The sequence below is a fragment of the Peromyscus leucopus genome, chromosome 3 (genome assembly GCF_004664715.2).
Source record: "Peromyscus leucopus breed LL Stock chromosome 3, UCI_PerLeu_2.1, whole genome shotgun sequence".
NCBI classification, from domain to species: Eukaryota; Metazoa; Chordata; class Mammalia; order Rodentia; family Cricetidae; genus Peromyscus; species Peromyscus leucopus.
In genome coordinates this window covers 23,615,797-23,633,384 of record NC_051065.1, presented here as the reverse complement: position 1 = coordinate 23,633,384, position 17,588 = coordinate 23,615,797, and the positions used below count along the sequence as shown (strand labels likewise).

At 38.4% G+C, this 17,588-nt stretch overlaps 1 protein-coding gene across 7 annotated transcripts in view; it reads left to right on the top strand.

Annotated features, from left to right (window-relative positions):
* Ankib1 (ankyrin repeat and IBR domain containing 1) overlaps positions 1 to 17,588 on the top strand; it is a 115,373-nt gene that overhangs the window by 65,327 nt on the left and 32,458 nt on the right. For all 7 annotated transcript variants that reach the window (XM_028862776.2, XM_028862770.2, XM_028862761.2 and 4 more), the window contains 4 exons: positions 715 to 923; positions 2,225 to 2,313; positions 6,594 to 6,738; positions 7,819 to 7,985. In XM_028862776.2, coding sequence (XP_028718609.1) covers positions 715 to 923; positions 2,225 to 2,313; positions 6,594 to 6,738; positions 7,819 to 7,985 — 610 coding nt within the window. The remainder of the gene's footprint in view (positions 1 to 714; positions 924 to 2,224; positions 2,314 to 6,593; positions 6,739 to 7,818; positions 7,986 to 17,588) is intronic.

The window sequence follows — 17,588 nt, the reverse complement described above, 5'->3', positions numbered from 1 at the left end:
ACTGAGAACTTCGTTGGGAGAAATAAATTAAGTAACTTACATATTATATATACAACCCCAAGCAAAATAATTGAATATTTTAGTTTGTTATTTAAAAAAAAAAAAACTGGATTTTTGTGGCTCTGGACTTCATAATAACAAGTTTCACTTAACCATTCACAGAAGGACAATTATCTGTTTTAAATAAAGACAGATTTAAGCTCCCCTAATACAGATTTATATTTAATTCACTAAAACCTTACTTATAACCCAATTGCCTTGGGAAGTTCCTTCTGCTTTCAAGCTCTTTACCAAATGACCTGTAGGACTATATAATCATTTTATAGCTAGAGACCATTGTGAAGATAGTTTCATAATTATGAATTAAAAGAGGAAAGTCGCTAAATTAAACCTCTACCAAAAAATTAGTAAATTCTAAATGATGTAAGCCATCTATTTAAAATATCAGTAGAAATTACTGGAAATTCTGAGCACATTCTTAGAATTTGATATTTGTAACAGGAGTTTAAATTCTATTTTAAAATATTACTAACTTCAGTCTACCTAGACATGCGTTGGTAATTAATTACTATTGTACATAAATTCTGTGATTTTTTTTTTAACTTGGGTGACATGTATCTTCTTCATTTATCCTGTTTTTGTTATTACTAATAACAGGTTTCAAACATTGTAGTTTCTGGGTTTTGATAGACATCTGTTCTATATTTCCTGAAGATTGGGACAGAGAGAAATTACTTGAAGCTTGGATGTCCAACCCAGAGAACTGCTGCCAGCGGTCAGGTGTGCAGATGCCAACCCCACCACCAAGTGGGTGCAATGCCTGGGACACACTTCCCTCCCCGAGAACTCCACGGACCACACGCTCCTCTGTCACCTCTCCAGATGAAATCAGTCTGTCTCCTGGGGACTTAGATACCAGTTTGGTATGGCTTAGTGTACTTCCCATAGTTTCGCTTTCAGTCTTTCAACTTTCAAACTATGTGGTACTGTTCCATGGAGTTCATATGCTTCTTGAATGGTTTAGCCACTCCAAATTTGTAATAAATATGAACGCACCCTTTGTCTTGTCTATGAACCATTATATTATTGCAACTGAATGTTGTTCCTTGCTTTGAAAGTTCAGTTATTTTCATGCTTTGGTAAATTCTTATTACCACAGAATGTTTTTGTGATCCCTGAATTATAGGTTGAAAAGCAAAATATTTTCTCACTTTGGAAAAGCCATGTACTATATTTTCACCTAAAAGTATTAAATACAACATGCATGAAATACTAAAACTTAGTTTGTAGTATGCATGCTTAACCTAAAACATAATTTTTAAAATCATTTGCTGAATGCTAATTTTTAAAGCATTTACAGAATTTTTTATGATCATTTTCTTGTTTTGGCAAAGCTTCTGAGTTGGTCATTCAGTGCATTTCCTTAGTAACGTTTCTCCTTTAATGGGGAGCAGTACTGCCTAACCAGCATACAACTGGTGGGCTGTGGAGGAGATATGCTCCTTAAATGGTTTAGCCACTCCAAATTTGTAATAAATATGAACGCACCCTTTGTCTTGTCTAGGAACCATTTAGGAAATCAAAATTCTATTCTGTAATTGACATTTTAACATCAAGTTTGCTTCTTATAAGTCATGTTAAAAGGTAACATAGTTTTGTATCAGACTTCCTTGCATGAAGACTTTACTTTGCTACTTATTTTGGGGGTGGAGGTGAGGTAGGAGGTGCTTGCATTTGAACTCAGGAGCTCACCCCTGCTAGGTAAACACTGTACCACTGAGCTACATTCCCCAGACCAAGTTGCCACTTTAAAATCCTGAATTTCTGTATTCAAAGCACAAGGTTGCTCTGTTTCCACAGTGAGCATACAGTGCAAGACACACACTGAAGTGGTCGTTGTGTGCCTATGCGGTCTTGACCTGAGTAGATGCTAAGGATTTGTTTCTTGTGTTTCCCTTTCCTACTGCACAGTGTTGCTTAATAAGGAAACTTAGTTTGGTTTTTGCACTAAGACATTAAATGCCATAGCAGATATTAAAAAAAAAAGGCAGTCATGATATTTATTATTCAGTCCAAGCCAGGCACTCTTAACACACTTGGTAGCATTGGAACATTTAATTTTCTAAGATTTATAATTTTTGTCATTAAACTATTGAACAAAATGACTGTATTGCTTCTCTTCAGAGTATGGCCCTGTTAAATCACTTCTCTTGTTTATCTCCAGTGTGACATTTGCATGTGCAGTATTTCTGTATTTGAAGACCCCGTGGATATGCCCTGTGGACATGATTTCTGTAGAGGATGTTGGGAGTCGTGAGTATATGAGCAGCTTATTCATCTCTCACTACATGGTAGCCCCTTTGGTTTGGTCATGACAGTGTTTACTCTCAGTATTTAATGGTGTGGATCATTTACATTGGTTTCTGAGTTACACTGAAATATACAAAGAATATTTTGTTTTTCCTCTTTGACATCAAAGTATATTGATGTCTAAACAATTATATTAGTATTTTTATTTATATTACACATAATATAAATTTCAGATGTAACCTCAATATCAAGAATCAGTTTCTGTCTTCTGTCCCAAGAATTTTAAGCATTTGTGGTGTCTGAATTTTTAAAAGCAAATAGCCTTGAAAATCTGTAAGAATGAAGATATTTGAAATTCTTTTTTGTTATTCCGAAGTCAAATGCCTATGCTAGAGATTGGGTGTGTATTACAATGGAAAGTTTATTTTGCTTCTCATGTTTTTCTCTCATTTCCTCTTTAATACCTTTCTTAGATTTATACATTTTCATTATATGTTAACTTTATAGTTGCACTTTTTGAGAGAGCTCGTGAAGCAAATGAAGACAGTATAAATGAGCAGTACAGTATCTTACTATCTCTGTGTGGAGCGTTTACCACCAACCCCACAGTTCCGCAGAGTTGTCTTGAGTGCGAGCAGCAGGAAATATTAGATAGAAGGATTTAGATTGTGGAGATAATCAGAAAATAAAGGATAGCCTTGAGAGGGCCTGGAACCTATTCCAACAGGCCCTGACTGCCTCTGCCCTAGGGTATTTATAGAAACGCCATGGCTGGAGCAAAAGACCTCCCCCCAGCACAGCCAAGTGCAGACCATCTCAGACACCTGCACTCAGGCCCGTGGTCCAATCATCCTCTCTATGCAGACCTGCTGGGTAAAGCCACGAGGAACCTGAAAATGGCCCCCACATCTCTGGACGCACACAAAGCTTCATTTGATGATTGAAGCAAAGTATGTCATAAGTGTCTAAGAAAATCTTTCATGCTTTTTTCATGGAATATTGGGTATCAGTGTAGGGCTCTAGGGAGCATTACATGAGTGAGAAAGCAAAGGCCTAGCAGGTTTTCTGCATTTGTTTTTTGTTTTGTATTGCTTTGTTTTACAGTTTTGCTGTGGTGCAGTTGACATGTATCAACCTATACACTTAAACTAAATTAATTCATAAATTGAGACATGTATATCATGAAACAATCACCAAAATCAAGATACTGAATATCTCCATGAGCTTCCCAAATGTCCTCACTGGGGTGGAGCTAGCTTAGTGAGTGAAATGGTCGCCCAAGCATAGAAAGCCAAGTTCAGTCCTGGGAGCACACACAGAAGCGTCAAGCATAGCAGCGTGCATTATAGTCCCAGTGCTAGACAGGTAGACAAGTCTTAACACTGGGGCTGCACTCTAGTTCCATGACATTGGGAGACTGTCTAAAAGGAGGTGGCTGATAGTGTTTCTAGGATAACTCTGAAGATCATCTGGCCTACACACACACACACTCCCCCCCCCACACACGTGTGCCTGACACACACAAATATGCATATATGCATTAAAAACTTAACCATTTATCCTTGAATCTCTCCTGTACACATTTCTGCCTCTCTGTCATCCTCCCCCGCCTCCCTCCACTCATAAATTTATATAAAACATCCTGATCTGTATACTGGTTTCATTTGTGGTACTTGTTTGTTTTCTGCAAAAGTATGAAGCAGAACTTCAATGGGAGGGAACAAGCTGCTTTTCAAAAACTCAGAATAACTAAATATTCCTGGTTTTTGTTTTAAATTTTAAATATAGACTAGGCTTTTTAGTCTACTAGGATCAAGTCAGTATAGCTGATACAAGTAAAGTAATTCACAGGGTTCAAACCCACAGACTAAAGCAGTCTTGACCCAATTCTGGAGCAGCTATTCAGTTTTAAAGTGTTAACTGTACTATTTGAGGAAGTGTTAACTGGGTTTTACATTTTGTGGTTGTTGAACTTGGTTCCTTTGTGAAAATTAACCTTGCTTGAGAATTACTTGAATTTTTTTAGCCTTTATTGAACTTGCTTACATAACTAGTGTCATAGGAATTAGTCCCCATTCTTTTTTTTTTTTAACGATTTATTTTATTGTGTATACCAATGTTATGCCTGCATGTATACCTGCTGCCAGAAGAGGGCACCAGATCTCATTACAGATAGTTGTGAGCCACCATGTGGGTGCTAGGAATTGAACTCAGGACTCCTGGAAGAGCAGCCAGTGCTCTTAACCTCTGAGCCATCTCTCCAGCCCCTAGTCCCCATTCTTATCAAAGACTAACCAGTAAAAGGTTTTGGTAAGATTTAATACTGTCTTCCTGTTTTCCTTGTACTTGCTATCCAGCACTGTCCACCTGATTCAAGACAGCTCTGGTCAAATCAGACACCAGTAAAACAAATTGTGTGGCTGATATATCAATTTCAAAAGATTCTTTAAAAACTAACAGCCGTCTGGCCAGGGGATGATAACTTAGCAAGTAATGGCGTTGGCCTCTAAGCCTGAGGGCCTGGGTTTGCTCCCCAAACCCGCATTAGGAAAGGAGAGGATTCGCTGCTGCAGGTTGTCCTCTGGTCTCTGCATGCACACTGGTGTGTGTGCCCCACCTCCACACACAAAGAAATAAATGTGAAGACTTTTTCAAAACATCCTTCCAGCGGCACATAGAAAAATGAAACTTGGCGTTAATGAAGAACAGCGTGAGCCTGAGAATCTCCCATCTTCTTTACTCTTCCCACCTTCCCTACATCGTCATTGCAGCCAGATGCTCTGGGGAGCAGTGCCAAGGAATGAAAGACAAGGAAATGTTTCTTTCCCACCCACACAGATACATTCTTCTGGATAGTAAGGCTTAAACCTCATGTCTAATGCCGTCTTTCTAAGTGCAGTGAAATTAATAGATAGCACTAAAGAAAGGAGATATCAAAAGTTATTGGTCATAATAACCAGGCAGTCATAATTTAGTTGCTTATTCTCCATTTGTTTTCTCTAGAATTGTTAAATAAAGTATAATCCACAGTTAGGAAGGTATCCAAGTTGATAGAATGCTTGGCTAACATGCATAAATTCCAACCTTAGTATAAACCTGGCCTGCTGGCACATGCCTGTAACCAACAAAGTTGTTGAAGTAGAGGCAAGAAGACCAGAAATTCAAGGACATTCTCAGTTATGTAGCAAGTTTGAGACCCTCCTAGGGGACGTAAGAGCTTTTCTCAAAGAAAAAAAAAATTTTTTTAAATCTGTTAAAATCCAGACTTAAAAAGTTTATTTCTTTCTTGTATATACGTGATATTAAATAACAGTTATAACACCTTCTAAAACATACAGATTCTTAATCAGTACCAGGTCTTTTGCATATATTTTTCTATCTAATCTGTGTAACAGCCCTGAGAAGTACATATTGGTACCCTCATTAAAATATGGTGAAAATAAGGCTTTTGTCATTAAAATAAATCGCTAAAGATCATTAAAGACTAAAATTTTTCTAGCTCAAAACTTTTTGTGAATGAGTTCATTCACCTTATACTTCTTTCTACTTTGCAATATGCATTTTTCTTATTACATCATTAGTGTACATAGAATATAACATAGAACTCATTTTAATATTCATCTAATGAAATATAAAGGAAAACATTTTCCTTTAAAGAGTATGCTCTGTACTCCATTGCTACTATAAAAAAACTTCATTTATCTCTGGATAATTTTCCTTGTATTTAAAGGGATAAAGTATCAAATTAAAATGACCTTTCGAGGTCACTCAGTTCTGAGTTTTCTTATGTGAAAAATGTTTCAGATTTTTCATATGACAAAGTAAAACAAATAGAAACTTATATAAAAAAGTATATGTATGTGTGTGTGAGAGAGAGGTGCTGGAGCAAGTACTAAGTGCTTTAGATGATAATCCATGTTTTATTGGTATGCTTTCTTTGTTTGTTTGGCTTAATTATAGTTGGTCTGGGTTTTAGATTTGGGCAGGTTTTCACTCTAATGTAGTCTTAGGCTCTCTTGCAAACTCAAAGCCCTCCATCCAGCCTCAGCCTCTCAAGTGCAGTTAGAGTGAGCTAGCTTCCACATGCAGCTCTGGCAGAGAGTGAGGACTGGAGAAGAAACACAGGTCTTGGTGCATGCTACACATAGACCATTGTACTCTGTAGCTCTTGGTGCTATTTTAACCACACTCTCATAGAAAAATCATCAAAAAGAAAAAAATCATTAGGTTGTACAAATAACTTACATCCTCTCCCTTTTCTCTGTCAATTGATACTCTAACAGGTTTTTAAATCTGAAAATTCAAGAAGGTGAAGCCCATAACATTTTCTGCCCTGCATATGAGTGCTTTCAACTTGTGCCTGTGGATATTATAGAAAGTGTAGTTTCTAAGGAGATGGACAAACGCTACCTACAGTTTGATATTAAGGTATGGGACCAGTTTACCAAGCCTATGTTGTACTTTTATAAACATAATGGTGTTCTCTATTTCCAGAAAAAAATGCATATGTGAATGGTGGTAAAAACTTGGAACCAGAGCAGCATTGCAAAGTTAAGCCCCACAAAAGAGCTGTTTACTAAATTGCTTGTCCCGTTTTTACAAGTGATCGATGAAAATAGCATTCATAGTACCTACTCTCCCCAACAACAATATTTTATACTCCTGAGAGGAATATATAGAAAGAAAATTTTAACTTGGAAATTAGTCATTTTTATTTGAAATAATAGTTTAATTCAATAAATTATAATTTTTTTATCTTTTTTCCTATCTTCTGTTTTCATTTAGGAGTTAATCAGAAACATGCAAATTACTCTTTTTTGTGTGTATGTAACTTAAAATTTTTAGCCGGGCGGTGGTGGCGCACGCCTTTAATCCCAGCACTCAGGAGGCAGAGGCAGGCGGATCTCTGTGAGTTTGAGGCCAGCCTGGGCTACCAAGTGAGCTCCAGGAGAGGCGCAAAGCTACACAAGAAACCCTGTCTCGAAAAACCAAAAAAAAAAAAAAAAAAAATTTATTTCAGTTACTTTGAATAGATTTTTCTTACTCTAAATTCTATTATGTAATCTTAAAAAAAATAGGCCCTACCTCTTTAATGTATTATAATACTGATTTTTATGTACTTGTCAAGATGACATTTAGAAATTTAGTATTAAAATATAACCTGTAATTATACATAAGTTTCTGCTTACATTTAATCAAAAAAGTAGCACAGTATGTAACCATTCTCATGTTAGACATTTTATGCAGATAATTGCATTTTTACTTTATTATCATTTACCTAGTTTTAGATTAAAGAAAATAAGTTTTGCAAATCATTCTATTACTAAGGTAAATGCCTCATTTTTGCTTCTAACATATTTCCAGTACTGTTTTTACTATTTTTATAATGCTGAACTCTTGTGTTTGATTTCGTTCTTTTATTTGCTTTTAGTCCATGTGGAGATCCTCTCTGTTTGAGAATTTGCAGCTGATACAGTTTCTTTTGTTTTTCTTGTGATTTTTCAACAGGCCTTTGTTGAAAACAATCCTGCCATTAAATGGTGTCCTACTGCAGGCTGCGAAAGAGCAGTCCGGCTGACCAAGCAGGGGTCCAGTCCCTCGGGGGCTGACACGCTCAGCTTCCCCCTGCTGAGAGCCCCTGCCGTGGACTGCGGCAAAGGACACCTCTTCTGCTGGTTAGTATACGGCAGGCCAGAGCTGCCGCCATGCCGCTGTGCCGACAGTGGGGAAAGACTTGGAGCCTTGAATCCGGGAGTTTAGGGATGTATAATAAACAGTTCGTAGCTATCGTGGGCTTGATGCCTTCACCATGCCAAGTCTTTGAAATGTGATGGTATAGTTTTTAATTGAGTTATTCTCCCAGTGCTCTGAATTGAATACTGTTATATCCACATTATCCATAAGGCAGCTCAGCCATGGAGACATGTCTCAGTGTTGTACCGCTAGGAAATGGCAGAAATGGAAATGGAAACCCACTGTTGGTTCCAGAGCCCAGTTACTTAATCTATAACAACAAAATTGCTGATTGTAGATTAGAAAATGTTCATAGTTTCATCGCTCCATAAACTACAAGCGTTGGGCAACCATTCTAAGCCAGGGGTGTTTAGGGTTACCAAGCAGACTTTTCCATATTTCCATCCTGGACTTAAACATATATTTTTTTTTCTTTCTTTCTTTTTTTTTTTTTTTTTTTTTAAGAGAGAGAGGCTCTCCCAAAATGAATTCTCAGGTGACTTTAAAACATGATCCTAGTTAAGAACTTATGACTATACATAGCTTCTGTTTTACTTAGTTTCTAGTGATGTTGTTGTTTGTTTTTACTCTTTACTCTTTTGGCTCTGGGGGACCCGCCACCCAACTCCCAAGTCACACACAGAGACTTTCTTATGAATGTCAAGCCTTAGCTTGGCTTGTTCTAGCCAGCTTTTCTTAATTTAAAGTATCCCATCTACCTTTTGCCTCTGGGCTTTTACCTTTCTCCATTTCTGTATACCTTTCTTTACTTCTTACTCAGTGGCTTGCTATGTAGCTGGGTGGCTGGCTTCTGGAGTCCTCTTCCTTATCCTGCTACTCAATCTTTTCTCCCAGATTTCTCCTCCTATTTGTTCTCTCTGCCCACCAGCCCCGCCTATCCTTTCTCCTGCCTTGCTGTTGGCTGTTTAGTTCTTTATTAGACCATCAGGTGTTTTAGACAGGCAAAGTAACACAGCTTCACAGAGTTAAACAAATGCAACATAAAAGAATGCAAAAGCATCATTAAACAAATGTTTCACAGCATAAAGGAGCATAACACATCTTAAAATAATATTCTCCAATGCCTCCTAAGTACTGAGTAAGGTTGAACTGATGATCAGTTCATATTGCAAAGAATATGTAACCCAACAGGCTTAACAGTTTTGTGTTTGTCAGTTATCAGCATTCTGTTTATTCCAAGTAGATTCAACTAATAGTTTTCTTTAATTAGGTGATCAGAAAAAGTATTCTGCCTTTTGTCTATTTCCAGAATTATCCCATATTGTATGAATATACTTTAAAACTTTTTAAAATGTTTTGTATGTGTGTATTATGTGTGTGTGGATCCATGAGTATCATATGCACATATGAGATCAGAGGACAGTTCTTTCCTTGCATCTTCTGAGTTCCAGGGATCAAATTCAGGTTGTCAGACTTGGCAGCAAGTGCCTTCCCCTACTGAGTTTAAATCCACTTGAGATTTTAAGATTAAAACTTTAGTCTTCAAGTCACAATCTAGTCATATAGTCTTAGCACTGCTAGTGGTAAAAAAGCACAGTAATGGAACTATCCCTACTTCATCTTGTCTATTTCCTGCCATTACTATAAACAATACTGTGTTGGAGGTCAGAGGTCAGCTAATTACTATGTAGACCTAGTTTTTAAAATGAAGTTTTATTGAAACACAGTTGTGCCCTTCCATGCAAGTTTATTTATGTATTTTTTGTGTTTTGGAACTGTAACAGCACATGAAGAGTTGCCACAATGACCATTGCTACACAGTTATTTAAAATATTTACTGTTTCACCCTTTACAGAAAAAAGTTTGCTTACTAGACTTTGGATATAGTAATTAAGAAAACAATACCATATTACTACTTTTATGGCTAAATTAGACTGAACAAATTAACATACCAACAAAACTCCTAGCAGTAAGTTCTGTTCTTGTGCCTTAAAGGTAATTTTTCAAAACATTTGAAAGAAAAATTTCTAATCTTTACACTTCTACATTTTTTATTATTTACCATGTTTCTGACTCTACTTCACTAACATGAAAGATGAAGTGGAACTATAGCATGAAAAATGACTTGATAAATGCAAATGAGCATTATTTTTTAAAGATTTATTTATTTATTATGTATACAGCGTTCTGTCTGCACATATTCCTGCACACCAGAAGAGGGCGCCTATCTCATTATGGATGGTTGTGAGCCACCATGTAGTGGCTGGGAATTGAACTCAGGACCTCTGGAAGAGCTGCTGGTGCTCTTAACCTCTGAGCCATCTCTCCAGCCCCAAATGAGCATTACTTTCCACAGATAAATAGAATTTAGATGGGTATCAGCCAACTTTACTGAAAACTATGAGTATTAAATAATAAAAGATTTTTCTCTTCTGAGTAACTGAGATCTCTTGAGAAAATTAAACTCTGGTGCACAAAGGCACCCATCGTATCCCTCCTGTGCTGCTGGAGTGGAACTAGTTGTAAACCATTCCTGGGAAAATTTAGAAAACATATCGTATAAATCATTTTGTGAGTCCTTTGGTTCAGTTGAGGAATCCTAGTTGAAAGATGCTGAGTTTTCAAGTGGAAACACCACAACGAAGGAAAACAAAGTAAACGCCTAGAAAACATTTAAATATAACAATTTCTGAGTGATCACAAAGATAAAGTTTTGAAGAAAAAAGGAACCTATGACTAGCTTTACCCAACGTTCTGTGGTTTCTATGGTCTTAGTTTCACTAGACTTCTTGTACCATGTCGGTGGAATGTTTACTTCCTTGTATTCTTCTACACTTTCTTCTTATGCTCCATGTAACAAGCTTGTTTTGATCTAGAATAAATAGACCTTTTTGAGGGTAGGTCATACTTAAAAATCTCACACATGCGCGCGCGCGCGCGCACACACACACACACACACTCACACACACGCTCACACACAAGACTATAAGTGGCAAATTTGCCCACATTTGGAGAAATGTACCAGTTTACTCTTTCTGTTGCCTAAAAATATCAGGCTGGTAATGACCAAGGTCTACTGGAGATGACAGGCTAAGATTTCAGACTCTGTTCTAAATTCCATCCCAGTCTGGGATCTGTGAAAGGCTACATGGACATAGGTCACATTTAACAATCATTGGTCTTTCTCCCTTATGCAGAAGGACAGTGGAGAACTACACACATTGAAACATCATTTTCTGGACATAGGCCTGAGGGGAAGTGACTTGGTTAGAATGAAATTAGGTTTTATGAAGGACAAACTCAAATTTTAAGTTACTTAGTTTAATCTAGTTGCCTTTCAGTTTTGATACTTCTCAACTATGTGATTGCTACGTAGTTTTCTGGACTTTCTATATTGCCTACCTCAGCACTGTGAGCATTTGATGTACAATCCTGTTTTTCACTCTTTGCTTATTAGTCATATGGGATAAATATTTTGAACTGTAATCAGAAATTATGAGTAGAAATGATCACAACTTCTGATGTCTCATTTTATTTCACCAAGAAACAAAATCTTTTGAGAAAGGAAGCTGTGCGAGAGAGAACTTTACAAAGTCAAGGCTTGTGACTGCTTTTGCCCCTTTCTCCCCCCCCCCCAGTAATTAACCCACCTTCTGTGCTGTGTGTGCACGTACGCACTTGGCACCGCCTCTGTGTGGTCTCTACCTTTGGCGCCAACAGTCTCTACCTCTCTTGCTCTCTGCCTGTTTAAAAACATGCATTTATTCTTATTTTACGTATATGTGTGAGTGCCTGTGTGTATGGATGAGCACCACCTGCATACCCTATACCTGGGGAGTTCAGGAGAATGTCATCAGGTCCCTTGGAACTGGAGTTACAGACAGTTACAGCCACCTAATGTGGCTGCTGGGAACTGCACCCAGGTGCTCTGAAGAAGAGTAAGCACTTTTAACCAACAAACCATCTGTCCTGTTCTCTACCTTGATTTTTGAGACAGGATCTCTCACTGAAACAGGAGCTCACCTTTTGTGTAGACTGGCCAGCAAAACCATAATCCTCCTGTCTCCACCTCCCAGCATTGGCATTACAGTTGTGTATCTCCTCACCTGGCTTTTACATGGGTACTAGGGATCTGAATTCAGTTCCTCATGCTTGTGCGCAAGCACTTTGCCTATTGAACCTCAGAAAGTTTTCCAATGATGACCAAAACAAAAACAAAACAACAACAACAACAAAAAAAATAAACCACACACACAAAATGGTGGACCCTAGAATGCTTTCTCCCCTTAACTTATATAAATGGGGTTTTTGTTATCTGACTAAAATCACCTGTAGGTGGTATTCACAAACTGGAAGGACTCTGACTTTAACCAGTGACTAGTCCCGTTTTCTCTTGTAGAGATTGAATATACCACTGTGTCACTTCTCTGCCCTCTGAATAAGCACAGAGTCTATTTTATCTTAGATGAAACATTTAAAGATTCATTGTCAGATGCTTGGCCACCAGCATCCATATTTATCAAGACCAGAGCTAAGATTTAACATGGTGTACTAATCATCTTGTCTTACTGCAGAATGGTCTTAAGTCAAATCACAGGATTTTGCACTTGAATCTAGGAACTCATTTGGAAGGATCTCCTGTAAGTCAATAAACAAGCCTACCTTAGAGTAATTTGCTTGAGTTTACTGGTAAGGGCTGAAAGATGTAGCTGAGTGGTAGGTCATTTAAGTACTAAACAGGAGGTCCTAGGATCCATCCACAGTACCAACAAAACAAAGATTAAATGTTACTGGGAAAATATTCTAAATAACATGGTGGGATTTTTATATTGTGTATCAAATGAGATACTGGTTTACTGAAATTGCAGACATGTGCTATCATACCTAGGATCATGAATCTTAATTATAGTAAAGAAAAGTTTATGAACTCATCTTTCTTTCTAGAGACTTCATAGTCAGAGAGGATCTTTAAAAGTCTTCCAAATAAAATAAAGTTATCCTCTTGCGGGGGGGGGGGATAAAATAATTACATATAATTCTCTTGTACAATAGGCCCCCTAAAATAGTAGCTCCACATATGGAAAGAGTGGATTTTCCTTGGCAGTATCTGACTGTTAAGTGTCAGAGTCCTGGTGACTAACAGCATTTCCCAGGTCTTTACAACCAGGTAATAAAGATGTACTGTTCTTTATTTGGCTAATCTCAACCATTGCTAAAATATTGTAAATACTTTTTACAGAACAACATATTCAAACACTGCTTAAAAGTTCAGTCTACTGAATTTCAGTAAAGTACATATTGATATTCTAAGAGTCTGCATTTGAGCCTTAACTCTGCCAGTGCCTCACGGTGTGATTCAGTGATAAACAAGCATCCTCTGTTACAGTGGTTCTCAACCTTCCTAATGTGCAGTCCTTTAATACAGTTCCAGGTACTCCTGTGTGTCTGCATGTGGGCGGACCCGCCTGGAGACAGAGAGGCACTGTCTCCGGTCCTCCTAAGACCATTGGAAATAATGTGTTTTCTGATGGTCTTAGGTGACCCCTGTGAAAGGGGTAGGTGACACCAATACCAAAGAGTTGTTTGGAAAATGAGTTCAGAGGCTAGAGAGATGGATCCCTGGGCAAAGTGTTTGCTTCACAAGCATGAGAACCTATATTCTGAAACCCAACACCAAATAAAAAGCCAAAAGTGGTGGTGTGCACCTTTAACCAGCACTGGGCAAGCCAACAAAAGAAGATTCTGGGACTTGCTAGCCAACTAGTCTTGCTTCGGTGAGAGATCCTGCCTCAATAACTACCTACCTAACTAAATACATAAATAGATAGATAGATAGATAGATAGATAGATAGATAGATAGATAGATAGATAGATAGATAGATAGAGCCTAGGTAGGTAGATAGACAGACAGACAGACAGATGATAGATAGGTAGATGAAGTGGAGAATGATAGAGGAAGACACCCAGTGGCAACCTCTGGCCTACACACACACATATACACACACATGCATACATGTAGTTACTTAGAGCATAGCCTTCAAGACTCAGAACTCTAACTAAAGCAAATAACTATCAAAATGACAATTCTTACTTAATTCACTTATGATTTGTGATTACTAAGGTTCTATAATTACATGTAACTTAAATATCTAACTTCTTGATAGAAATTTTTTCAAGTAATAAAGCTTGAAAGGAGTAGAAGGTTTTCCTTTTTTTGGCCACTTTCTATTCCTGCCAACAGTTACGCATCCTGACCATCTTCAAGAAAGGGCCGTTCTTGTTCTGTTGATGTTAGGTCAGCATCTGGGGGTGAAAGCTCTAGACAGCCTTGTTTTTCTTCAATTCCACTTATAAATAGCCAACATTGTCCTCTGTAACATGTTCTGTGGACATCTTGAGATAAAATTTCAATAGATACCAGGTAGTTATAACCGATTAAAACTTTTTTAGGAGTGAGGTGTGGTAGTGCATCCTTGTAAACTTGGGAGGCAGAGACAGGAGAATCACAGGCTTGAAGCCAGCTACTTATACAGCAAAACTATATTTCAGAAGTACAAAAAACTTAAAGAATTTAGCTTTATGATATCAGCAGGACTACATCTGCAATCTAGATTATCACCCAGCTACTCTATCTAGTAGCCATTATTACATTACTTTGGAGTCCAAACCTCTTCTGGGATGAGTTGGTGCTCAAAGATAACATTGAATAACAGCCATGTCCACCTCTGCTGGAGTGTCTCCTTTACACCCACTCTTAGTGCTCCTAGGAACACTGTGCCCACCTCCTGTGTCCTGTGAGACTCTGGGAAGGAAGGCCTTCAGCTGCCGTCTAAGGCCACATGGTCATAGAGAACCATGCACTTTGATAAGCAGTTACAGCCTTTTCAAGAAGTCTTGTTTGGCTTTTTAGATTCTGTTTGACAGCATTGGGTTTTTGCTCCATCATTTTCTTTTAGAATCTGACAGCAGGACCAATATACTATAGTATTGATTCCTCTAGGAGAAGATAGTGAATATGCTATTTAATACCCAGAGGTGAAAAAAACTTAATGGAACTAATTTATATTTATTAATTTCACTCATTTCCTTTAGTTGCTGACAATTTATAATTTTTTTTTTTTTTTTTTGCATGCTAGGATTTTTTTTCCTACTAACAAGCAGGCTTTTTTTTTTTTTTAAATGAGTGGTGAGAAATGTAGATTCTGCATTCCCACATGAATTCTCAAGCACGAGATGGGATACTGTTTCTATCCATGGTTATAGTATGTTCTCCTTACTTGTGTGTGCTAGTACAGGTGCCTAGTGAAAGTCTGCCGTTATCACAGATCTGAGTCTGCACTGTACAGCATGTAACACATACACTTCTGTTTCTACACAACCTAGGGTTTTTGAGTGTCTGTTAAGTGCACCTACCACCTCTTACCTTTCTCATGATCCCCAGAGGCCCTGTGACTGACTATTAGCAGCAGTTCTCCTCTTCCTCTCCCCAACAGCCTTGGTTATTGTTGTTTCCTTTTCTTTCTCTGTAAATCAGCCTTCTCTCCATGTAATAGCAGTGAAATCCTACAGGTTTTATCCCTTTGTATCTGGTTTATTTCCCTTAACAAATGAAGGGCGTGTGTTTGAGCCCTTGGTCCCAAGCTGACGCACTGTTTCAGGACAGTGTGGAGCATCTGAGACGCGGGGCCAAGCCTGAGGAAGTGGGTTGCTGCTGTGTCATAGGTGGGACCCCAGCCCCATGCCTTCCCCACCAAGATGATGAATCCCCTGCTTAAACCCGAAGTGAGCCTGCCCCTCCCTAGATGCTTCTGTCATGGTGTTACTTTGTCACAGTGAAGAAACAATAATAATGCAATCCCTGAGCTTGAAGTTGCTGAGTTCGATGGTAGTCCTGTTTCACCCTGGAGAAAACCAGCAAGCTGTTCTCCAGGCAGCTACATCAGTATTAGCATTTGTATTAGCACACTGTCTATCACAGTGCCCAGGGGTTCCACTTTTTTAAGTCCTCACCAATACTTGTTATTTCTAGTTTTCAGTACTAATTATGCTAATGAGTATGAAGTAAAATCATTATCAGTACATTTTTAATATAGTGAAATATTATCTCTTAGTTTGTAAGGCTTTATCTAGGTCAGTTGGTATGTCTTAACAAACTTAACCTTTTTTAGTTTTTTTTTAATTTTTTATCTTTATTAAGAAATTTTTTATTCATTTTACATACCAACTACATATCCCCCTCTCATCCCTCCTCCCGCTCCCAATCTCCCCCCCCCCCATCTCATCCCCTGTTCTCTCCTTTAAAAAGGCAAGACCTCCCATGGGGAGTCAGCAATGCCTTGTACATTCAGTTGAGGCAGGTCCAAGCTCCTCCCCCTGCATCAAGGCTGTGCACAGTGTCCCACCATAGGTAATGGGCTCCAAAAAGCCAGCTCATGCACCGGGAATAGATTCTGATCCCACTGCCAGGGGCACCTTAAGCAGATCAAGCTACGCAACTGTCTCAATTATGCAGAGGACCTGGTCCAGTCCCATGCAGGATCCACAGCTGTTGATCTCAATTTCATGAGCTCCCATTAGTTTGGTTTGGTTGTCTCTGTAGGTTTCACCATTATGATCTTGACTGTCCTTGCTCATAGAATCCCTCTTCCCTCTCTTTGACTGAACTCCCGGAGTTCGGCCTGGTGTTTGCCTGTGGACCTCTGCATCTCCTTCCATCAGTTACTGATGGAGGCTCTATGATGACAGTTAGGATATTCACTGATCTGATTACTGGGGTAGGCCAGCTCAGGCACCTCTCCACTATTGCTAGGAGTCTAAACTGGGGTCATCCTTATGGATTCTTGGGAACTTCCCTAGCACCAGGTTTCTCCCTATCCTCATGATATCTCCCTCTATCAAGATACTTTTTTCATTGCTCTCCCACTCCATCCCTGTTCCATCTCGACCATCCTTTTTCCTTATGTCCCCATTCCCCCATTCCCTACCCTCCATTGCCCCCCCCCCACATCCCTAGTTTACTTAGGAGATGTCATCTATTTCCCCTTCCCAGGGCAATCCATGCGTCCCTGTTAGGGTCCTCCTTGTTTCCTAGCTTCTCTGGAATTGTGGGTTGTAGTCTAATTATCCTTTACTTTAAATCTAGTATCCACTTATGAGTAAGTACACACCATGTTTGTCTTTCTGAGTCTAGGTTACCTCATTCAGGATGATACTTTCTAGTTTCATCCAATTGCCTGCAGATTTCATGATGTCATTGAACAAACTTAACCTTTATAAATAAAAATGTTCATTTAAGAAGGTAGTAACAATGGTGTTAATATGTCCAGCTTTTGGAGTTTCTCTCCCTAGTGACACATGGTACACAATGTGTACCATGTTGAATCAAAATGAGTGATTTTTTTAAAAGGGTTTAGACTCTTTCTTAATATTTGTGCTCTAATATATTCATAGAAAGAATGTATAATTGAATTACAAATGATAAATTGTTATTTTCAGTTATTTATATCTGATTTCCAAGATCCCAGTAAAAATAACTGTTGGTTGCTTGCAAGGCAGTTACCAGAGGTTTTGGAGGTAGATGTAGC